We start from the raw sequence: 25307 nt of genomic DNA, 5'->3' as shown, positions 1-25307 counted from the left end.
TACGTCATGTGTCCTTAAGGGGTTAAAAATGTCCGACTATTAAAATATAAAGTTTTTGATCTCGCACGGGGAATGTCGTGTTAAAAAAGTACTAAAAACTAGAACTGCTAAAAAGCAATCAAAGTTCCATCAAAACAAAAAGGGTACCGCTACAGCCCTGTATACGGAAAAATAAAAAAGTTATAGGGGTCAGAATAGGACAATTGTTAACATACTTAACGTCCATCACGTAAAAACGGAAATTAAATTGTTTCTCCTCTCCTTTGTGGAACTTAATGGACTTGATGTATTTTTTCAACTGTACTATGTACCTATGTAAGGGTGCATTCACATCATTATTTTGCAATACTGTTTTGTATACAGTTTTGTATTTGAAAACTGTTTGCCACTGTATTGCTTGCCGTACCTATTGACTTTCCATAAAAAAAACTTACGCAAAGAGATGTATCCGTTTGTGTAAGTATTTGTACTTTTGTGTTTTGTTCACTGTCCTGTCCAGTTTTTCGGGTCTACAATGGTCTATAAAAACCGTATATCACCCGTATACGTTTTTTTTATAACATTGTAGTTAAAATTCCTACACTTTTGTCAGATATACCGTTTAAAAAAAAAAAAAAAAGATACACAACTGTACGGCAAATTCATGATGTGAAGGTAGCTTTGCAAATACACTATACATTTCACTGGTAAATATTAGCTAGCTAGGTTTTAATATATGTACAGATTCTTACCTTTCGTTGAGTCAGTTTATGCTTGCTGTTTATTGCAAAAACACCTTTGTCCACCACCACTAGCCCAACACTGGATTTATGGTTTGCTTTCAGGGTTAATTTTATTGGCGTTTGAGGTTTTGCAATGTTTCTTTCGGCTTCCAGTGACAGCTACATATCAGGAATGTAGAAAATACAAGTAGATTTAATGTTCAAAGACTGAAAGGATAAAATTTAAAACTATACCTCCTTCCAAGTTGATGTTAAAGAAGCACTCTGTTTTTTTTTTTCCTATATCATGCCCACTCACTATCACTAGTCCTACAGTGCTATATGTTTTATTCCAGCACAGCTGCTTAAATGTGTTTTTATTACTGTTATTACTGTGATCACAAGTCTGACCCTTCAAATCTTCCAGTACCTAATGATAACAACAGGATGTCAGACTTTGACTTCCTGTGGACTACAGGATGACATTATCAACTACCAGATCCCCTCCTACTAGCTCCCAGACTCCTCCCAGCTCCATCTTCTGTCTCTATGGGATCAGGATATATGGTAGTTATAGGAGTTATAGTTATAAGAGGCCGGAAGAAGTTCCTTGCTTGAACAAAACGGCATTGCCTCGTCCCTCCTGCGTCTCACCCAAGAACCCTCCCCGCCTGCCCCGCATTTGTGTACCACTATGCAGTACCTGAAATAAAGAAAATCCTGCTTGATGCCCTAGAACCATTGAGTGATCCATCCTTTCATTTCTACTTGAACGTTACATTGCTACCATAAATACTTTGTTGAAACGTAGAGAACCCCGGGAGCGTCATAGGGGAATAACGACCCGAATACTCCTGCTCTAGAACAAGTTGTCAGCAAATTACCTCTATACATCGTGCAGTGCCTGGTGTATTTCTACTACTATTTATATATGGTAATTAAACTCCCTCCCCTGAGCCTTTGCTCATACATTGGCCTTTATTTGCCATTGTAAACCCGACCTGTTTTGATGGGTTGTGCGCTAGAAATTCTGTCTGCACCAGAATTTGTGCCAAAATTGAGAAAAACCCAACCAACTCTCCTTTTTCCTGAGAAAACCTGGAAAAGGGGCATGGTCATCGAGAAAGGGCGTGGTATTTAGAAAAATCCCAACATACTGTATTTACTAAGGTTTCCACAGAAAATGAGGTGGATATGAGCTGAGCAAAACCCAACAGATCAGAGCAGGTGTAAAAAAAAAAAACGTAGGGAAAAGTGCAAAATGGGGGGGGGGGGGGGGACATTAGTAAATACTATGGAAAAATATCTGTTGGGATCAAAACCCCCACAAAGAAATCTACATTCCACTCTTAGTAAATCAGAGCCTTTGTGTTTCTTGATGTTTTATTCAGTTTTTGCTGTGATTTTCCCCAGATGATGGCAAAAATGAAGATTGTACAATTGTGCAAAAAGTAAAAAAGATGTAATTTATACCACGGTTTTAGAAAATCACTGCAAAAAAAAAATGCAGTTATTATGTGTGAAAAAAGCTGTAAAAATTCAACATGTGAACAAAGCATAAACACATAACATTTTTAGAAAACACCTTAATTGTGATTATAGGTAAAATCGCTTTCTCCTCTCCGCAATATTTCTTTAAAAAATGCACTCTGAGTAATATAACGCATGAAAAATGCAGAGTGAGAACTGACACCAACCCACTTATGAGTCTAATGGGTTCACTTGGGTTATCTCCAGCACCAGCAGCCTTATTAGATGCAGCGATCAGCCACCTGATCCTCAGGCAGCATTACAGAACCTACATCATTGTGTGTATGTAAATCAAAATGGAACCTGTCCTATGCCTGCCACATCAGCAAAAAGAGGTAAGTAAAAAAACATACACAAAAACCTCCACATTATTCTCTAATATTAGCCTATGCTTCACTATAGAAGCATAAAAAAATTTAACAATTCCCAGAATGCTTCTTTAAAGGGGTACAGTGACCCCCCGACCTACGATCGCCCCGACATATGATCAAATCGACATACGATGGCCTCTCAGAGGCCATCACATGTCGATGTCAGCATCGACATACGATGCTTTTTTATGTCGGGCCACCGCATTGAGTGCTATCCGGCAATGCATAATGCTTAAGCTGCTGCCGGATAGCAGCTTAATGTTCCCCGTGTGGTGTGGTGAGTATAACTTACACCTCCACGATGCTCCGGGGTGCCCTTCGGGTCCAGCGCTGGTCCTCAGGTGTCTTCTCGGCCCTCTCCGGTGACGTCAACACGCTGTTGCGCACGCCGTCCCGTCATCCAACAGGAATGGCGTACGCAGCGGCGTAATGACGTCGCTACACAGGCCCAGTAAGGCCTTGCGGAAGACAGCGGAGGACCGGAGAAGACCAGGAGAGCCCAGCAGAGGACCGGAGAAGACCAGGAGAGCCCAGAGGAGGCCCGGGGTCACCATGGGGAGCGGCAGGGACACCATCGGGAGCGGCGGGACGCGGTCCGGAGTGGCGGGGACAGGTGAGTACAGGTTCCTATACTTGCTCAAATCCCTCAACATACGATGGATTCGACAAACGATGGCTCGTTTGGAACGAATTACCATCGTATGTTGAGGGACCACTGTACTCCTCCCCTAAACATCTTATCCCCTATCCAAAAGGTAGGGGATAAGATGTCTGATCGCGGGGGTCCCGCCGCTGGGAACCCCCACTATCTCTCCTGCAGCACCCCCTGTCATCTGGTGCATGGAGCGCCATGCCCCCTCCCATAGACTTGCATTGAGGGGGCAGGACTGTGACGTCACGAGCCTACGGCCCCTGCATCGCCAGTCATCAGGCATGGAGTGAAGTTCGCTCCGTGCACCAGATGACAAATGCACTGTGGAACGGTGTTATCTGTGACAGTACACTATTGGCTGTGTACGATAAGTATGCCATAACAGACACTATTACTAGACAGCCCTAGGGGTCTTTATTAGTCCCAATGTATCAAATATTTCCAAGACAGCCCTACTGAGGCTGACACGGACTGAACAGAGTGATCTCCCTCCCAACATTCACCATATTTGTCAGTAACATTAAGATTACTAGAAATCCCACAGTAAATTAGTCAAATTCTATTAATGATCTCACCGTTCCCATACAACTGTCCACTATATCCACCCATATAGAGTCAGATACTATCTCATTGATACCCTCTTTGTTAATTGTGTAATATGCAACAATACGGAAAGATGGCATCAGATCCTCAGAGATGAACAGTGGCATGCTGACCAGGGGTTGGCCCTCCTTACGAACATACTTGCCCGCTTTCATTATCCGGCCTCTGCTTAGGACCTGAAAAGTAGAAAATAGTAGTTTAGAACTGAGAGATGTAACACTTCTAGGTACGTTTCCATGACCTAACATAGAAACATAAAATGCTTTGGAACATAAGAACCATTTGGCCCATCTAGTCTGCCCAATATTCTGAATATTATCAATAGTCCCTATCCCTATCTTATATGAAATCTAGAGAAAGGGAGGAAGGCGCCTCATGTGCGGGATCAGTAGATCTTGCAGGTGGGGGTAGGGGACGGTAATTCCCAAGCCGCTTACCAAAGTTGGTTGTGCGCCCACACACAACAAGGTTAAGAGCAGAAGAGATATGGAAGAAGGTCCACTGCAGCCCTCCTGGGTAAGAGTAAAATCAAAACGGAATGACCAGGGAGTCAGGAGTTTGTCTGGCGCATAGAGGAACCATCAGGCAGCCAAGTAAAATCAATGGATTTATTAGATGCAACGCGTTTTGCTGCGCATGCGCAGCTTCATCAGGCATCATGAAGCTGCGCATGCGCAGCGAAACGCGTTGCATCTAATAAATCCATTGATTTTACTTGGCTGCCTGATGGTTCCTCTCTGCGCCAGACAAACTCCTGACTCCCTGGTCATTCCGTTTTGATTTTATCTTATATGAAGGATAGCCATATGTCTTTCCCTATCTTATATAAAGGATAGCCTTATGCCTATCCCTATCTTATATGAAGGATAGCCTTATGCTTATCTTATATGAAGGATAGCCTTATACCTATCCCTATCTTATATGAAGGATAGCCTTATACCTATCTCTATCTTATATGAAGGATAGCCTTATACCTATCCCTATCTTATATGAAGGATAGCCTTATACCTATCTCTATCTTATATGAAGGATAGCCTTATACCTATCCCTATCTTATATGAAGGATAGCCTTATGCCTATCCCTATCTTATATGAAGGGTAGCCTTATGCCTATCCCTATCTTATATGAAGGGTAGCCTTATGCCTATCCCTATCTTATATGAAGGATAGCCTTATGCCTCGCCCTATCTTATATGAAGGATAGCCTTATGCTTATCCCTATCTTGTCTTCAGCTGTCCGGGCATGCTGGCAGTTGTAGTTTTGCAACAACTGGAAACACTCTGGTTGAAAACACTGTCTGTTTCCTAACTCAATGTTTCCCAACCCGTGTGCCTCCAGCTGTTGCAAAACTACAACTCCCAGCATGCACTAACAGACCATGCATGCTGGGAGTTGTAGTTTTGCAACAGCTGGAGGTACACTGGTGTGGAAACACTGCGGTAGTCTGTTACCTAACTCAGTGTTTCCCAACCTGTGTACTGTTGCATAACTAGAACTCCCAGCACTCCCACGGTCTGTCAGTGCATGCTGGGAGTTGTAGTTATGCAACAACTGGGGGTTTGCAACCCCCCCCCCCCCTACAAGTGAATGTATAGGGTAAGCTCTGTGTTCCAAAAAGAAAAGAATAGTATTCAGCAGCTAATAAGTACTGGAAAGATTAAGATTTTTTAATAAAAGTAATTTACAAATCTGTTTAACTTTCTGACACCAGTTGATTTAAAAAAAAAAAAGTTTTCCACCAGAGTACCCCTTCAACCCCTTAAGGACCTAGGGCGTGTGGATACACCCTGGCTTTCTGGCACTTAAGGACCCAGGACGTATCCATACGCCCGTGAGAATTTCTGTCCCCCCCGCGCGCCGGGTGCGGACCGGACCGGGGTGCCTGCTGATATCGATCAGCAGGAACCCCGCGCAAATGCCCAGGGGGGTCATCAGACCCCCCCATGTCGGCAATCGGCGCAAATCGCAAGTGAATTCACACTTGCGATTTGCGCCGATTCAGGTCTATGGTGACCCGATGACCCGGAATAGAAGGAGGATCGTGGGTGTCCAAGACACCCACGATCCCCCTGAAGCGATAGGAGGGAGGTGGCAGGGGTGCCACCCCTCCTATCCCTGCAATTGATCATCAAGACGCGATGACCAATAGCAGATCGGGGGCGGGGGGCTTTACTTTCGGTTTCCCCGTCCTGCCCACCCACAAAAGGCGGGGCAGAATGGGGAAACGACTGAGGACCGGCGCCGAAGTCCACTCACCCATCGGCGACGGCAGTGGGCGAGGATCGACGGAAGAAGAGGACGGCGACGCAGCCCGGCTACGGAAGCCGGTGAGTTGCTTAGCAACATCTGGAGGGCTACAGTCTGAGACCACTATAGAGTGGTCTCTAAACTGTAGCCCTCCAGATGTTGCAAAAATACAACTCAATTTAGCCAAACAACAAAACGGCAAAACAATACGCGCCGTATGTAGGTCCCGGGGGTACCGATATATAGCCAAAACAAAGAGACCCACAATACTAATATTATTTCAAAAGGTATAACAATCTTTATTAGACAATAAAAAACAAACAATTTAAAAATAGTAAAAGGCAGAGGATGACCTTACGCAGGAGACAACAAGTGCCAGTGGACCTGGTATGGGCGATGTAGGTATTCAGTCAAGAACATACATAATGTGAGACTGGCACGGCTGCACACTTATAATATCGTAACAATAGATATAATATCTAACATACGTTGATGTAACATAGGGAGCAGCAATGCAATATATATATATAAACATAAATAGGGACCCAAGATGGGTGATACCTAAAGAGACTACCTGTCATATACCCAAAGGCCAGGAACACCAAGCACCAACACCCCAACGCAAGTTTCGCGTATGGGCTTCGCCCCCTGACGAAGCCCATACGCGAAACGTGCGATGGGGTGTTGGTGCTTGGTGTTCCTGGCCTTTGGGTATATGACAGGTAGTCTCTTTAGGTATCACCCATCTTGGGTCCCTATTTATGTTTATATATATATATATTGCATTGCTGCTCCCTATGTTACATCAACGTATGTTAGATATTATATCTATTGTTACGATATTATAAGTGTGCAGCCGTGCCAGTCTCACATTATGTATGTTCTTGACTGAATACCTACATCGCCCATACCAGGTCCACTGGCACTTGTTGTCTCCTGCGTAAGGTCATCCTCTGCCTTTTACTATTTTTAAATTGTTTGTTTTTTATTGTCTAATAAAGATTGTTAGACCTTTTGAAATAATATTAGTATTGTGGGTCTCTTTGTTTTTGGCTATAAAAATACAACTCCCAGCATGCCCAGAGAGCTGTTTAGGCATGCTGGGATTTGTAGTTTTGCAACAGCTGGAGAGCTACAGTTTGAGACCACTGCACAATGATCTCTATACTGTCGCTCTCCAGATCTTGCAAAACTACAACTCCCAGCATGCCCACATAGCAGTTTGCTGTCTGAGCATGCTGGGATTTGTAGTTTTGCAACATCTGGAGGTCCACAGTTTGGAGTTCACTGTGCAGTGGTCTCTATAAACTATAGCTCTCCAGCTGTTGCAAAACTGCAAATCCCAGCATGCCCAAACAGCAAACAGCTGTCTTGGCATGCTGGGAGTTGTAATTGTGTACCTCCAGCTGTTGCATAACTACATCTCCCAGCATGCCCTTCGGCGATCAGTACATGCTGGGAGTTGTAGTTTTGCAAAAGCTGGAGGCACACTGGTTGGAAAATACTGAGTTTTCCAACCAGTGTGTCTCCAGCTGTTGCAAAAGTACAACTCCCAGCATGCACGGTCTGTCAGTACATGCTGGGAGTTGTAGTTTTGAAACAGCTGGAGTTTTGCCCCCCCCATGTGAAAGTACAGGGTACATTCACACAGGCAGGTTTACAGTTAGTTTTCTGCTTCAAGTTTGGGCTGCGGCGAAAAATTTGCACAAACTCCTAGCGGTAAACTCACTGTAAACGCCCCCCAGTGTGAATGTATCCTAAAAACACTACACTACACTACACTAACACAAAATAAAGAGTAAAACACTACATATACACCCCCTTACACTGTGCCCCCCAATAAAAATGAAAAACGTATCGTACGGCAGTTTTTCCAAAACGGAGCCTCCAGCTGTTGCAAATCACTAACTCCCAGCATTTCCGGACAGCCACTGACTGTCCAGGCATGCTGGGAGGTTAGCAACAGCTGGAGGCACCCTGTTTAGGAATCACTGGCGTAGAATACCCCTATGTCCACCCCTATGCAATCCACATGAAGTCCTCAAATGCGCATGGCGCTCTCTCACTTCAGAGCCCTGTCGTATTTCAGGGAAACAGTTTAGGGTCACATATGGGGTATTTCCAAACTCGGGAGAAATTGCACTACAAATTTGGGGGGCTTTTTTTTCCTTTTACCCCTTATAAAAAGGAAAAGTTGGGGTCTACACCAGCCTGTTAGTTTAAAAATGTTTCATTTTTTAAACTAACATGCTGGTTTTGCCCCAAACTTTTTTTTTTGACAAGCGGTAAAAGCAAAAAAAGACCCCCAAAATTTGTAACGCAATTTCTTCTGAGTACGGAAATACCCCAAATGTGGGCGTAAAATTTTCTGCGGACGCACAACAAGGCTCAGGAGTGAGAGCGCACTATGTACATTTGAGGCCTAAATTGGTGATTTGCACAGGGGTGTCTGATTTTACAGCGGTTCTGCCATAAACACAAAAAAATAAATACCCACATGTGACCCCATTTTGGAAACTACACCCCTCACAGAACGTAACAAGGGGTATAGTGAGCATTTGCGCCCCACAGGTGTTTGACAAAATAGTTGGATGGGAAAATGAGAAAAATAATGTTTTTCGCTAAAATGCTGGTGTTACCCTAAATTTTTCATTTTCACAAGGGAAAATAGGAAAAAAGCCCCCCAAAATTTGTAACCCCATTTCTTCTGAGTACGAACATACCCGATATGTGGATGTAAAGTGCTCTGCGGGTGCACTACAATGCTCACAAGAGAAGGAGCGCCATTGGGATTTTGAAGAGAAAATTTGTCCGGAATTGAAGGCCACGTGTGTTTACAAAGCCCCCATAGTGCCAGAACAATGGACCCCCCCCACATGTAACCCCATTTTGGAAACTACACCCCTCACGTAATGTAATAAGGGGTGCAGTGAACATTTACGCCCCACAGGTGTCTGACAGATTTTTGGAACAGTGATCTGTGAAAATGAAAAATTAAATTTTTCATTTTCACAGCCCACTGTTCCAAAGATCTGTCAAACGCCAGTGGGGTGTAAATACTCACTGCACCCCTTATTCAATTCTGTGAGGAGTGTAGTTTCCAAAATGGGGTCACATGTGGTGGGGGTAGACTGTTCTGGCACCACAGGGGGCTTTGTAAACGCACATGGCCCCCGACTTCCATTCCAAACAAATTCTCTTTCAAAAAGCTCAATGGCGCTCCTCCTCTTCTGAGCATTGTAGTGCGCCAGCAAAGCCCTTGACGTCCACACATGGGGTATTTCCATACTCAGAAGAAATGGGGTTACAAATTTTGGTGGTCATTTTCTCCTATTACCCCTTGTAAAAATGTAAAATTTGGGAAAAACACAGCATTTTAGTGAAAAAATATTTTTTTCATTTACACATTCAACTTTCACAAAAAGTCGTGAAATACTTGTGAGGTGTTAAGGCTCACTGTACCCCTTGTTACGTTCCTTGAGGGGTGTAGTTTCCAAAATAGTATGCCATGTGTTTTTTTTCTGTTCTGGCACCCTAGGTGCTTCTTAAATGCGACATGCCCCCCAAACACCATTTCAGCTAAATTTGCTTTCCAAAAGCTAAATGTGACTCCTTCTCTTCTGAGCATTGTAGTTCGCTCGCAGAGCATTTTACGTCCTAACATGGGGTATTTATATACTCAGAAGAGATGGGGTTACAAATTTTGGGGGGCATTTCCTCCCATTACCCTTTGTAAAAAGGATACATTTGGGGAAAAAACTGCACTTTAGTGAAAAAATTTTTTTTTCATTTACACATCCGACTTTAACGAAAAGTCGTCAAACACCTGTGGGGTGTTAAGGCTCACTGGACCACTTGTTACGTGCCTTGAGGGGTGTAGTTTCCAAAATGGTATGCCATGTGGGGGTTTTCTGCTGTTCTGGCACCATAGGGGCTTCCTAAATGTGACATGCCCCCCAAAAACCATTTCAGCTAAATTCACTCTCCAAAATCCCATAGTCGCTCCTTCCCTTCTGAGCCCTCTACTGCGCCCGCTGAACACTTGACATCCACATATGAGGTATTTCCTTACTCGAGAGAAATTAAGTTACAAATTTTGGGGGATTTTTCATCTATTACCCCTTGTAAAAATTAAAAAACTGGGTCTACAAGAACATACGAGTGTAAAAAATTAAGATTTAGAATTTTCTCCTTCACTTTGCTGCTATTCCTGTGAAACACCTAAAGGGTTAACAAACTTTCTGAATGTCATTTTGAATACTTTTAGGGGTGCAGTTTTTATAATGGGGTCATTTGTGGGGTATTTTTAATAAGAAAGCCCTTCAAATCCACTTCAAAACTGAAGTGATCCCTGAAAAATTCAGCTTTTGAAAATTTTGTGAAAAATTGGAAAATTGCTGCTGAACTTTGAAGCCCTCTGGTGTCTTCCAAAAGTAAAAACATGTCAACTTTATGATGCAAACATAAAGTAGACATATTGTATATGTGAAACAATATAAAATTTATTTGGAATATCCATTTTCCTTATAAGCAGAGAGCTTCAAAGTTAAAAAAAATTCAACATTTTCAATTTTTTCATAAAATTTTGGAATTTTGGAAGAAATGATTCAATGATATCGACAAAATTTTACCACTAACATAAACTAGAATGTGTCACGAAAAAACTATCTCGGAATCAGAATGAAAGGTAAAAGCATCCCAGAGTTAATAATGCTTAAAGTGACAGTGGTCAGATGTTCAAAAAATGGCGGGGTCCTTAAGGTATATTTGGGCTGGGTCCTTAAGGGGTTAATAGCTGAACAATCCTTTTAGCGGGACTTTGGGCTAGGCACAGGCTTTACTTTATTGAATACAGGACTAGTCACAGTGTGGCCTACTTGTAGGTATGCCTCACATTAACTATAACTAGGCTCACAGTCTAACTAGAGAAAATAAAATCTGCAACTCATGCATCTGTTGGTCAGGAGCCCTACGCCTTACATATGATTAGATTCTGGTTCATTTGTACAGATATGCAATACAATGCAATTTTTAGCAAACATTAACCCCCTGTACTCTGGAAAACTCAGTGCATGCATGTTATGACAGAAAAATCTAGAAAGACTCATATGCAATGTAGAAAACATAGTTACTTAGACCTTCCGCACCTGAAAAACACATTTTGCTGTCCCAAAGGCTTTATATTAACCTCAGCCACCTGACTAGTTTTAGATTAGCAGCTGGTACTGGGCGTCCACATCTATATATACTTAGTAACACTTATAAATGATTGACTATGAAACTTAGGGCACATATTTGTTTTCTTACAATTCCCACCAGACTCATCGGACCAAACATTTTCTTTAAAATCAACTGGTGCTAGAAAGTTAAACAGATTTGCATATTACTTCTATAAAAATCTTAATCCTTTCAGTACTTATCAGCTGCTGTATACTACAGAGGAAGTTCTTCTCTTTTGAATTTCCTTTCTCTCTGTACCTAAAATGGACAAAGGTGTAAGCAGAGAGCACTGTGGTCAGAAAGAAAGGAAATTCAAAAAGAGAAGAACTTCACCTGTAGTATAGAGCAGCTGATAAGAACTGGAAGGGTACAATTTTTAAATTGAAGTAATTTACAAATCTGTTTAACTTTCTGGCACCAGTTGATTTAAAAAAAAAAAAAAAAAAAAAAAAAGTTTGCCAGCGGAGTATCCCTTTAATGTAAATAATCATTCAACACAGAGCTAATAAGTGCCATTATTAGCTGTGGGCCATTACCTTCCATTGTGGCACTTTATCTGCTTGCCATGTGGCATATCAGCCCATTCTGAGCAATGGCATCCCCATGGCAAAACACCACAGCTAACTTCGTCATCGCATGCATGGCTTTAACCCAGGAACAAGATCTGGCATGCTGTGTGATGTCTTCCAGGACCTTAAATGGGAACTGCTTTAAATAGGTACTGTCATTAAAACTAATTTTTGCTACTGCACTCCTTGTGCTAAATAAAAAAATCTTAATCTTAATAATGAAGTTTTATTTGTGTTTAAATAGCTTCCACTAGGTGTCTCCCTACTTGTCCAGAGCACATTTTCCACCATCTCTTGCACAGACTTTGGACTCTTGCTGGCCGTGCAGGAGTCCAAAATCAGGAAATGCAGAGCAGTCTGGAGTGCTGTGGGTGTGTGTGTGCAGCCTTAGCGTATCATAGCTAATCTCACAGTGAACTGCTCTGCGCTGTGTGTAGCAGAGTGAGGGAGGAAGTTCTCCCCTTTATGGCTTCAGAGCATGTCATGCCTACTAGGGAACGCCCCTTCCCAGTCTGAGAATCTGACTGAGACTGAGCAGAGCAATATCAAGGTAGAAAACTAAAAAATATTAAAAATAAAGGCAGGGGGTGGTTTATCATGATGGGGCAATGAACTGGGAGGATTATAACATTTAACAAGATCATGACAGGTACTCTTTATTTTTACAGTGCTTGTTTATCAACATGGTGGCAGGTTTCCTTGACATTTTCCTATTCCTGGCCTGACAAATCTGTATTGAACTGTGCAGCCCTAATGTATGGTGCCTAAATAATAATCAAATCTAACAGGCAACACAAGGGAGGATGGCATATATCACACAGTTCATAATTTCTAAGACCCATCTGGGTAGTAACTACCATTATTGCTTTACAGATTTTTTGGGAGATAGTACCACCTTCTACGTGAGACATAATGTAATCATAAATTTTCAGCTTATACTATAATGTGGGGTCACCTGTCAGAATTTATAAACATTAATATCAGACAATTGATATTCTGCCTCCACCACATAATCGCTCCTGTTCATCACCACAGTGACTCCCCCCTTGTCCGCAAGCTTTATGACAAGGGAGGAGTCACTGGGGAGCGTGAACAGGGCCCGATGTTCACTTTTAGATAGATTAAATGGGACGTAAGATGCTGGTGACCATTTCTCGTCAATTTCTGATGAAGCAACTTGCATAAATGTATCTAATGTCCCACACTCAGGATCGAATGACGATGCCTTCCTTAAAGGGGTACTCCGCCCCTAGACATCTTATCCCCTATGGAAAGGATAGGGGATAAGATGTCAGATCATGGGGGTCCCGCCGCTGGGGACCCCCGGGATCTCAGCTGCAGGACACACCTGTTACGGCTTCCGGCAGCGCTGGAGGCTCTCATCCTAATGCCTCCCGACCACGGTGACGTGAGATCGTGATGTCACGACTCCGCCCCCGTGTGACGTTACACGGGGCGGAGTCGTGACGTCACGATCTCACGTCACCGTGGTCGGGAGCCGAAGCCTCCAGTGTTTCCGGAAGCCGCAACAGGTGGGTCCTGCAGCCGAGATCCCTGGGGTCCCCAGCGGCGGGACCCCCATGATCTGACATCTTATTCCCTATCCTTTCCATAGGGGATAAGATGTCTAGGGGCAGAGTACCCCTTTAAGGAAGGCATTGTCATTCGATCCTGAGTGTGGGACATTAGATACATTTATGCAAGTCGTTTCATCAAAAATGGACGAGAAATGGTCACCAGCATCTTACGTTCCATTTAATCTATCTAGAAGTGAACATCGGGCCCTGTTCACGCTCCACAGTAACTCCTCCCTTGTCATAAAGCTTGCGGACAAGGGGGGAGCCACTGTGGTGATGAACAGGAGCGATTATGTGGCAGAAGCAGAATGTCAATTGTCTGATATTAATGTTTAGAAATTCTGGCAGGTGACCCCACATTATAGTATAAACAGAAAATGTATGATTACATTATGTCTCACGTAGAAGATGGTACTATCTCTAGACATCTTATCCCCTATCAAAAAGATAGGGAATAAGATGTCAGATCGCGGGGGTCCCGCCGCTGGGGACCCCCATTATCTCAGCTGCAGGACCCACCTGTTGCGGCTTCCGGCAGCACTGGAGGCTCTCATACTAACGCCTCCCGACCACGGTGACGTGAGATTGTGATGTCCCGACTCCGCCCCTGTGTGACGTCACACGGGGCGGAGTCGTGACGTTACAATCTCACGTCACCGTCGTCGGGAGTCGAAGCCTCCAGCGTTTCCGGAAGCCGAAACAGGTGGGTCCTGCAGCTGAGATACCGGGGGTCCCCAGCGGCTGGACCCCCGCGATCTGACATCTTATCCCCTATCCTTTGGATAGGGAATAAGATGTCTAGGGGCGGAGTACCCCTTTAAACCTGGAGGTATGTCTCTGAGTGGAGTTCTATCTTGGCTTTTGTTCACATCGTAAAGAAACATCTTCATTCTAATACTGCAGCAGAATCAAAGAAATCAATCTTGTGCTCAAACTTAGATTTTTCAAACAAGGGAACGAATCCCAAGACTTTGTCAAGCATTGATATTTAATCTGCGGATAGTTCTCGATCAGAGATGTTCACCGCCATTGATGCACTTATTTTCTTTTCTTTGTTTTTTTCTTTTTTCCAGCTATTTCTTCTTTCTTTTCTTTGTCTGTGGAATCTGACGTCTCTTCTGTGGTATCTCGTCCCATTTTTCCTTTGGATAAAAAAAATAATTTTCTGTGGTTGTTTAGATCTTGTGATGTGTTTTCCAGTTGCAGTTGGCATTTGTTCCGAACTTGAACCATCTGTTGATGTGTTACGTTATGCGCTCCGGCCGCACACACTGGCCGTGAGCGCATGGTCCCGTTACATGCTACTGCCGGCGGGGCTGGGACTCACATCGCGGGACGTGCCCGCATGCGAAACCCAGTCTGTCACTCTCCGAGTGTTTCTCTTGCCCCCGCGTCTGCCTCTCTGCTCCGGTGGGCGTGTCCCCGTCCCCTAGGGCATGCGCGCCGGAGCTTTAAGATTTAAATGGCAAGTGAGCTCATTAGTGTAATTCACCTGTGGCTCATTGATAAATTCTTTCATCCTCCTCACTTCTCTGCCAGATCTTTGTTGCCTTGAGCCTGAGAGAAAGCATTCCTGTTATTGCCTTGCCGTGTATCTGATTCTTTGCTCCGTGACCTGGCCTTGCTCCTCTGCCGCCTGCCTACTGACCTACTACTATGTCCTGACTACGCTACTGTGCTGCCTGCCCGGAACTTCTGCTATCCTGACTATGAGCTGCCTTATCCCTCCTATGCCTTGCATCTCCTAAGCCGCCTGTGTGGTTGAGCCGTGCCAGGGGTAGCGACCTGGGTGCCGCCTGCCGCAGCAAGTCCATCCCGCTTTGCGGCGGGCTCTGGTGAAAACCAACTGCCCCTTAGATTCCGTTCCCTGGTACGGTCCGAATCATCTGCCACACAGGTCCAGCCAATCCACATCCACCGGTGTTCCTGTCTTCTGAAACGTGAGTGTTTAATGATGCAGAGTAATTACTACCTCTTGCTGGTCTTATTGGTCGAGACTGTTTTTGTTCCTCAGCCCATGTATAAACTCTGTTATGTAAATAATCACGCATGTCCCGTTCAAGTTTCTGCAGTTTATTTTGCAGTAAAGTAGTCTTCGTCTTTTCAAGATCATGGTCCAATGCAGTATCTAACTGATCATATTCAGATGGAGTTTTACTGGTTTTGAGTTTATCCTCAATTTCGCAGATTTCTTGTTTCAACGGTTCTATTGCCGTCTGCAAATGCTGGACTGAAAGCAACATAAGATCCATAGAGTGGTGGTTGTTCATAGCATATCATCTCTGGTGGAAAACCGCATCATCCGGTAACAGGTTAGGGACTCATTTACACCTTAATCCTGGTGGGATCCTTTTTATTTTTAGATACTCCGTAAGAGTAGAGGCATAAAAAGATAAATTGATTTCCTTCTTTGTAAGTATTTCCAAACGTTTTTCATAATCGATTTTACACTGTTCATGTAGTACAGCAAAGGAAAAACCGGCAGCTGCAGCCTGAAAAAGTATATCGTTCCACTCTGTTTCCGAGAAGGAGAAAACTTCAGCTATAATGTCTGTTAGCTGACTTAAGTCAGTAAATGACACATTTTTAGGTACAAAGGACGTGGATAGACAACATTTAAATCAGCAACAAAGTTACTCTTAATTACAATCGCACTTTTATACGGTTTTTAGATGTTGAAATCAACCGTACCATGGAGGGATTCAATACTGCGATGTATTCAAAACCGACTGATGTGAAAAACACACTACATAGAAAAAGTTTTCATGCCCCGACAACCTTCAAGGGTCTGCCACAAAGCCAATTTATTAGAGCAAAGAGCATTCAGATGTGGAATATGAGATCAGTAAAACTAAACTTATTAAAACATTTTCTGAAAAAGGTTATAACCTGAAACAAGTTGTAAGTGAAGGTGAGAAAGTAAAACTGATGTCAAGAAAATAATTACTACAAAAAAAACTTGTAATCATGACAAGGGAAAAAGTGAGAAAAATCCCGTCATGTACCTAGAAATGTACGACAAAAGAGCACATATGGTAAAACGTTCGACACTAAAAAATTGGCACATTTTACACACGGATAAAAAAGACGGAAAATTGTTCTAAGAAAAGCCCTTTTTTGCATACAAAAAATGTCCATCCATAGGTGAAAAATTCATAAAAAGTGATGTTGCAATAAAAAAAAAGAAAAGTTGCCAAACCTTTTTGTCTGCTAGAAGCAAAGGAACTTTTCCTTGCCTGAATTGCACCCATTGCAGTGGTATTATCAAGGGTGAAAGTTTTATTCACCCGTCTAAAGGTTTTTTAATACATCATAAGGGATTTTATACTTTCCAAACAAAGAACATAATATATATGCTCAAATGTCCGTGCAGACTTTCATATGTAGGACAGACAGCCAGGTCTATAAAAACTTGGTTAACAGAACATAAAACACTAATTAGAAAATTTCTTAAAATAGAAAATGTGGAAACATCTAAGTATGGTGAAAGTACAGTAGCCCGACATTTTCGTGAACATAACCATCCTATAAAAACATTGAAGTGATTAATATTGAAATGGAAAATGTTAACCTTAATAAGCAAAGTCTGTTACAAGAGAAAGTTATTGGAGAACTGAACTTGAAAGTGTAGTCTAGAAAGGGATGAGTGAGGTCTGCAGTTTTAAATCATTTTTATAACCCGATTAGATGCTATTGATATTTTTATATATGCATGCGTTTTGTAAATGGTTAATCTGAATTAGTGTCTCATGCTGGACTACTTAAAGCTCTCCCACTTCACACCTGACACGCATGATTAAGGGGGCACGCTCCCAAAACGCTGTTGCGTCCAAGGTGTTGAGCAGGAAGGTGAACACAGCTCTCTCTATGTCTGTATCTGCTATCAAGCTCCACTTTGTATTTTGCATAAAGATATGAATCTTCAAGACGAATACACAAAGAATAAGAAGTGAACCATCTGTATCGTGAGTTACTACCCAGCTGGGTCTTAGAAATTATGAACAGTGTTATTCTCCCTTGTGTTGCATGTTATATATATGAGTTCTAACAGGGAGTAGTGGAACTCCTAGTATGAGGTGTATTGTTGCCTAAAGAGACTTAGTATCAGGAGCAAGGACACTGTTGCTGATTTAAAGGGGTATTCCAGGATTTTTTTCTATTTGACTATGCTACAGGGGCTGTAAAGTTAGTGTAGTTCATAATATAGTGTCTCTACCTGTGTGTGACGGTTTTCTCACAATTCTTATGTGATTTTCACACCAATATTTATTTTTACCAGCACACAAAATGACTGTTGTCTCAGATTTTTCCCAGCTTGCAATGTGGCCGAGACCTGACTCACTAGTCAGCTAATGACAGGGAGCCTGTCTTCTTCAATGGGTGGAGGGATCGCTTGGTGGGAGAGAGATCAATCTACAACTAATGCAACAGCTGTAGGCACCCTGATTGAAAACCATGGGTCATTTCATGGATGCAGCTCATTTATGTTTCAATGGGTGGGGTGGCTGATGCGTGGGAGGGAGAAAAATTGAATTATGGGATTTGTAGTAAAAAAAAGAAAAGTCAAACAGGAAATACTATTACACAAAAAACTAGCCACAGTGTTATGGTAATCTCACAACATTGCCATTTAGCCCCAAGACAAGCGCAGATCCTTCCTAAGCATGTCCATTACTGCCTGCCAGGCACGTACTAAAATCACCTTATGGTGGATAACCCCTTTAAGCCTAAATAATAATGCCTTTCCTTAGCCAAACAACCCTATTAAAGTAGCAAAACTCCACAATACCATTGTACACTGCTCATAATATACAGTGCCAATGCTCAAATATTATGTGCGTGCCAAACATAATCTTTGAGGATAAGCATTCTATGTAGTTGGGCAGCAAATGTTCCAAGGCGTACTTACCAAGTAAGAGAAGTGCTTGATCTGCTTCTGGACTTCAGCTTTGCCAGTCAAGATATTAAAGTCTATGTAAATCAGTTTTTTTGGTTTAAGGACATTATTTGCCATGCCAATGTGTAGGTAATTGTCCTGTCCACTTATTGATTTATATGCCTCCACTTTTGTTTGTGCAGATCCCTGCAAATGGTCAGGCAAGTTGGGAACAGCTGTTTTTACCTATGAGAAATTATAAAGCAGAATGAGACAAAAACTCTGCATTTTGGATTGAGAATCAGCCTTGAGTTATTGCTTAAACACTTGAAGAAATTGTGTTGAATGTTTTTGGAGCATAGTTGATTTGATATATCTACCCTAAGGAATAGGTTTAGTATGGTAATGAAAATGGAAATTCATACATATAGGTTATCAATCCACCTGAAACCAAAACTGTCTGGTTTTGTTGATAACAACCAATCACAGCTCAGCTTTCATATCTTAACAAGTTCTGGTAATTTGAAAGATGAGGTGCGATTGCTTGTCATGGACAAAACCAAACAGTTTTGGTTTCAGGCAACTTGATAAATCTAGGACATAGTATTTTTCCAAAGATAGGGGGTTATTTTCCAAAGGATAGGGAATAAAATGTCTGATCTCGGGGGGCTCCCCCGCGATCACCGTGCAGCACCCGTATTCTGTGCAGAGCTGCGTCTCCAGTCTCGGAAAGCTCTTTGTTTCCGGGACTGGATATGTAATGCCAAACCCCCTCGTGATGTCACACCAAACCCCCTCCATTTATGTCTATAGGTGGGGGCATGACAGCCATCATGCCCCCTCCTATAGACACGAATGGAGGGGCGTGCTGTGATGTCACGAGGGGCTTGGTGTTACGTATCAAGTCCCGGAAACAAGCTTTCTGAGACCGGAGACGCAGCTCCGCATAGAATGCAGGTGCTGCTCTTTGGCCAGATAACCCCTTTAATATTAGAAAAATGGTTATATTCAGAAACATGTTGTAGTGTAATCTGAAATAAATATGGTTGCAATTGCTTGTGTATCTGGGTGGCAGCTAAGGAACTTCATGATCTCAGTAATGACATCATAGGGATTTCCTGTGCAAAGGCACCTTGGAGACATGAACAGAAGACTCTAGGTGCTAGGGAAATGGCCGAGAGACAGAGAGAGCAGAGGCAGCGGGCTGACATATCTTCCTCCTTAAATAGAACATACAGTTCTACATACAGTGTTGTAGAATGATGATACATACGTTAATGTAAGTGATATACTGTAAGCTAATATGTAAGCATTAAGTACATATATGACTAAGAGTTTATGACCTATTTTAATGTTTTTCCCCAGTATTTTTTGTTTGATTGTTTTTATTAAATAAGTATTAAGCAATGAATAACATGTACTGTATGAACACACAATATAGTGTGTGTAGAAACTACAAATAGTCCTGCAAAAAACAAGACCCCATAATAAGGCATGAACACAAAATGAAAAAAAGTTATTTGTTCAGTGTGTCGTGTTCTGAAGCCCCAAAATGACTGAAGAGGCTAATGTGTCTATAGGGAGATTAGTATTTAGTGTAGAACCAGCACCAGCACCAGGCACACCAGGTAGAATGACTAGATCTAAAGGGTTTGGGGGTTCATGGTTATCTTGGAGACATGTTTTACTCTTGTCAAGTTGAGGGAGGCAGTTGCAGCTACATCTAATTGTGTCAAGAGTTAAAGGAGTACTCCAGGAAAGTTTATACATATATATATATATATATATATATATATATATATATATATATATATATATATATATCTAAAGCTTCAAAACCACCACACTACCTGGATATGTTCCCTGTAAACCATCCTGCCTGATATGCATGGCTCCTGTGGCCCCTGTTGTCTTCTATGGCTGCTTGATATATTTTGCCATCCCTCCCTCCACTTGCCTACATCTCCCAGCAATCATTGCAGCTTTGCTCTGCCAGTCAGGTCCCTCTCTGAGAGCAGCCCCCACCCTCCTGCTCTGAGCAGCAGTGAGAAGTTCAGTGTCCGATTGGCGGAGGCTTCACACACCTCCCAGTTCCCAGAACTCATCAGTGCAGGGCAGAAACCACATGGTCTGTGTCTCTTAGGAGGGTGGGGCTGCTTTTATTTGGACAAAGAAAGAGTGGATGGCTGTATGATGTCATTGCCTCAATTCATGCATGTAAGTGACAACCAAAGAGGGGGAACTGCTCTGTATAGCTAATGAATAATATTTAGACAATTAAATAGGTTGATGAGAAGGAAAGGATGAGCTATGGGTTTAGTTCCCCGGAGTACCCCTTTAATGAACATATAGAACATGTCAACAATTAGTAGGATTTCATATTTTGTTAATAGTCTCTGTATAACTGCAAACTGCAACCAAAACATATAATATATCAGCCAGAAAGACTCACATTTATCGTCAGAGATTTTACGTTTAAGGCTGTGTTTAGTTTCAATCTTGCTATTCCATCTTCATCAGTTCTACCTTGGTTGACACCTGGGGTATCCTTCACCAAGATGCTTTTTGCAGGAGATCCATCTGGGTTGGTGACCATAACCTATATGAATATAATAATATCATAAATTGAAGTTTCTGAAATGATAACCCCTAATAAGTGGAGGGAAGGAATGCTACATAGATTATATGTAAAGTTATGATCCAAGGCTACATTCACACCGTCATAATTTTTCCCCCCAATTTTCTGCCTCATCATAAGAGCAGAACCATAAAAAACTGGCTTTGTCATATTTGTTGCATGCCGTACACTCTCAGTGCTTGACTTTGCTTCTATCAGAAAAAATAGTGGAGCGCGTTGTGTCCTATTGTATAGCATTTTCAGCAGAATCTCCACCAGAGGCTCCTAAATGAACCTTCAATGCAGATATGAACCAAGTCTCATCCACCATTCACTCTAACTTTCTTTTACCTTTTAAAATTTTTATCAAAATGTCTTCATTGTGGAGATTACTGTCCTCTAATAGGCAGCAGCTGTAACCACTGCTGGCATTGTCAAAAAACTACATAATTTATACTACTTACCATTTATGTTGGAAGTTGTAATATTTCCTATTCTACATGCCAAGTATCTACATGCCAAGAGCTGCCAGGCTGACAAGTTTTCAAGGATGGCAGAGGCCTTGGCTGTAGCCTAGTAGATGCCAAAAAGTAATCTGATATTCATGTTAGTTACTCTTTGGAGAGCTCTGTATGACTAGTCAAACCTTGTTTCATCATGGCGCACTGTTTAAAAAAAAAAAAAAAATCATGTAGAAGAAAATACAAACCGTGACATCAAATGGCATTCCAGGCTTGAAATATTTGGATGTTTTGAAGAAGGCAATTTTATATGGTGATTTAACTATGTAAATGTCATCTGATTCTGCTTCTACAAAGTCACTGCCTGTAATGAAAAGAGTTGCATTCAAAGTGTTGTATCAATGCCATTTAGTTTTAAATAAAATATTTACCCCACCAAGGTCCACTGATGTTGTCCATCTCCTTGACTTAAATATTGTACCTATTCTTTTGATACATGGAGCCAATAGTACATGGATAACTGACAACCATGTTTTACACCTTTAACCATGGTCATTAAAGGTGTTTTCTACTTTGGAAATCCCTAGTTGTAAGATTAGTCCCTTAAAAAATACAGATCATAAAGCATCCCCCTTTTGGGACCCCAACAAAAAGCTGTAATCTGTGGTGAGACAAGGTAGTATGTGTTCAATTTCTCCGCAGAGGGAAAATTAAGTATTACATGGTGGACATTGAAAAAAATTTATTGTCTATACTATAAAAACATGTATTGTCTATGCTATAAAATTTTTTATTTTCTATACTATAAAAAAATGTATTGTCTATACTGGACAGGAAAGGTCCTCCAGAGCGAGAGACTGTGTTTGTAACCATTCTCCATGTAAAAGAAGCACTGCAGGTTTGTGTTTCCCAATATTATACACACTTACCATCACTAGCCATACAGTGTCATATGTTTTATTGTAGTACAGCTGTATTTATGCAATTTATTCCTCTAATGTGGTCATGTGTTTACAATTCTGTCTTTAAAAAGTCACTCTGCTTAATGTAAGTGATAGGATGTCGGACTCCCTCCATTCATGTCTATGGGGGGGGGGGGGGGGGGGGGGTTGTGACGGCCAACCCGCCCCCTCCCATAGGCATTAATGGAGGGGATGTGACATGGCGTGACGTCAAAATCACGTCCGCCTGCTCCAAGCGTTCTGAACAAACTGTTTAGAACGCTGGGGCATGGGAGTACCCCTTTAAGCCCATAAGGAGTATTTTTTCATTCCTTTTATCATGTGATTCTTTAATGGTTTTCTCACCTACGTCAGTGATGACCGTCACCACAACATAGAGTTTGTACTGCAGCAAGTCCTCTGGATTCTTGAAAGATTTTATTAAGTCTTTGCGCTGCAGTTTTACGTGGCCTATTCCTTCTGAAATCTAGACAATTATTAGATAGGAGAGTAAAAATAAATAAATGGAAATATTTGAGATGTGAAATAAGGATATTTGACATGATTTATATCACAATCCACAATTATTATAAAATCATGGTAGAATTATTATGTTTAATGGGGTAGTCCGGGTAACCTAATATAATGTCAGTTCTTGTATTTTTCTGTTTTTGAATCTGTTCAGACACTGGCTTTGTCTGGGCAGTTTTCTGTGCTATTCTCCCTGACTAGGGACTAGTTAATGCTCTAATCTATGACAGCTTGGGTGTGGGATTAAAACCTGAACTCTGTTGGAACTCTGGGCTTTTGATTTGTTCTTACTCTGACTATGACTGTTTTATGATTCACCTTTGCTATGTCTGTCTGTTTGAGTTTTAACCATGGTTTATAGTCCTTTTTATGATATAGATTTTAGTCTGCTTGGTTTTAGCCTTGTTATCTTAGTTTGTGTTCTCACTGTGAGTCGTGTGCTTGTACCCGTGCTTTGTATTTAGTATTCCTGACCCGTATTCCTCCATTTTATGGAGTTTGGTTTTGTAATATTCCTGTTTGCTCAGTCTTGTGTTCTGTGTATTATATTTCTGTTTCCTTCTAGGCCAGTATCCTGATCAAACGGGGGAGTGTGCCTACTGGCTAGGAGTCTATTTGGCTTTGGTATTGATGTCCCTCCATTTTTTGAGTGGGGAGTATAGTTTGTTCTTTGTTCAGTGTCCAGAGTGAACTGTGTTCTATGTTTCCTGACCTGTTTATTGTTTGACATTCAGTTTATCTGTTCATCCCCGCATCTCTTGGCTTTTGCTGTGTACTTATTCCACATCTAGTCTTGTTCATTTATTCATATCTGCCGTTAATCTTAATTCCGGTTTCTGAACTGTATGTTAGTACGCTATATCCTGCCCTGTTTGTATATTTATATCCTGCCTGGTTTATCTGGTTGTTTTCCTGTTACGTTTCTGACCTGTTCCCGTCTATGTACTGTATTATTTGTGTACCTTTACACCCATTGCACTTTAGCTCAAGAAGGGACCAGCTCCAAGTTGTCGATCCACCGTTTAGGATGGATGGGCAAGTAGGCAGGGAGAGTGTTTCTAGGGACAGCTTAGGGCTCACTCTCCCTGTCCATCCCCTGGTCATGACTCCTAACTTATCAAACACTTATCCCCTATCTACAGGATAGGAGATAAATGTCTGATTGTGTGAGTAAATTATGTTGTAAAAATGACATGTTCTCTTTAATCTGTGGGTCAATACAATTAAAATGATACCCATGTTTACATGCTTTTCTCTTATTGTACTGTTTTTAAAAAAAAGGCACATTTGTTTAACAAAATAAGTATGTTTAAAGAGTACCTGTCACCAAATAAAACCTTTAATATAGTGTTCCTTGTGTAATTAGCAGACACTTTCCCATTCGCTTGCTTATGTTTAAAATGTAATATAAAAAACAACCACTAGGTGGCTCTGTTCTGTTCCCTTCCACAATTAATACAATGAGTTTGGTCTTATCCTGGTCTGGCAGGAGTCCAAACTCAGGAAGTGTTTCTCTGCACTGAGCTTGGAATATAGGGGTGAAAAGGAGACAGAGAATACGGCACTCTGATAGTGTAGTAAGTTTTAGATGGTATATTTTTAGATCGTATAGATGATAGTGTAGTAAGTTTTAGATGGTATGTGTGAAAAAAGCAGAAATACCGCTCACCTTATTATGTTGTGAAAATGGCAGGCACAACTCTGAGTAGCACTTCAGATAGGTTGCGGCTCGGTCCCGGAGCCACTGATCGTCGGTACCGATGGCAGCGGTCAGGAACATAGCTGGAGGCAGGTTGCGGAACACCCTGGTGGGGGTGATCCCAAAATTCCGACTTGTGGGATCGGCGCTTCACCAGGATGTTAAAGAAGTTTTCGCAGCCAGTTTACTGTGAAAAACGTTTTATTCACCAGCGTATATATCATACAGAGGCAAATTGGTTTCACAGATAGCTGGGTTGGCAGGACAATGCGTTTCAAGAGGGGATTCCTCTCTTTGTCAGGTCCCAGGGACCTGACAAAGAGGTCCCAGGGAGCTGACGAAGAGAGTAATCCCCTCTCAAAACACGTTGTCCTGCCAACCCAGCTATCTGTGAAACCAATTTGCCTCTGTATGATATATACTCTGGTAAATAAAAAGTTTTTCACAGTAGACTGACTGCGAAAACTTCTTCAACATCCTGGTGAAGCGCCAATCCCGCAAGGTGGAATTTTGAGATCACCCCCGCAACCTGCCTCCAGCTCTGCACTGAGCTTGATTGACAGCTCCACAGAAAATTAAGGGCGAAAGTGGTCCCTCAGCAGGCTTCAGTGATTTTATGCCTGCTGGGAAACGCCCACTTTCGCCTGCTGGGAAATTGCACTATTTAAGCAAGAATAAAAGTAAGATACAGAGCTTTTTAAAGCTCTGAAT

At 42.0% G+C, this 25307-nt stretch overlaps 1 protein-coding gene across 12 annotated transcripts in view; it reads right to left on the bottom strand.

Annotated features, from left to right (window-relative positions):
* The window catches only part of LOC130367665 (complement C3-like), a 229346-nt gene that overhangs the window by 134631 nt on the left and 69408 nt on the right, over positions 1–25307 (bottom strand). For all 12 annotated transcript variants that reach the window (XM_056570233.1, XM_056570231.1, XM_056570230.1 and 9 more), the window contains exons 9-14: positions 22733–22853; positions 21674–21789; positions 20800–20946; positions 18381–18593; positions 3830–4033; positions 732–881 (exon numbers count right to left, since the gene is read on the bottom strand). In XM_056570233.1, coding sequence (XP_056426208.1) covers positions 732–881; positions 3830–4033; positions 18381–18593; positions 20800–20946; positions 21674–21789; positions 22733–22853 — 951 coding nt within the window. The remainder of the gene's footprint in view (positions 1–731; positions 882–3829; positions 4034–18380; positions 18594–20799; positions 20947–21673; positions 21790–22732; positions 22854–25307) is intronic.

This window comes from Hyla sarda, chromosome 4 (assembly GCF_029499605.1).
Source record: "Hyla sarda isolate aHylSar1 chromosome 4, aHylSar1.hap1, whole genome shotgun sequence".
Taxonomy (NCBI): Eukaryota; Metazoa; Chordata; class Amphibia; order Anura; family Hylidae; genus Hyla; species Hyla sarda.
The sequence above is the reverse complement of the archived record's forward strand: the minus strand, read 5'-3'. Positions and strand labels throughout refer to the sequence as shown.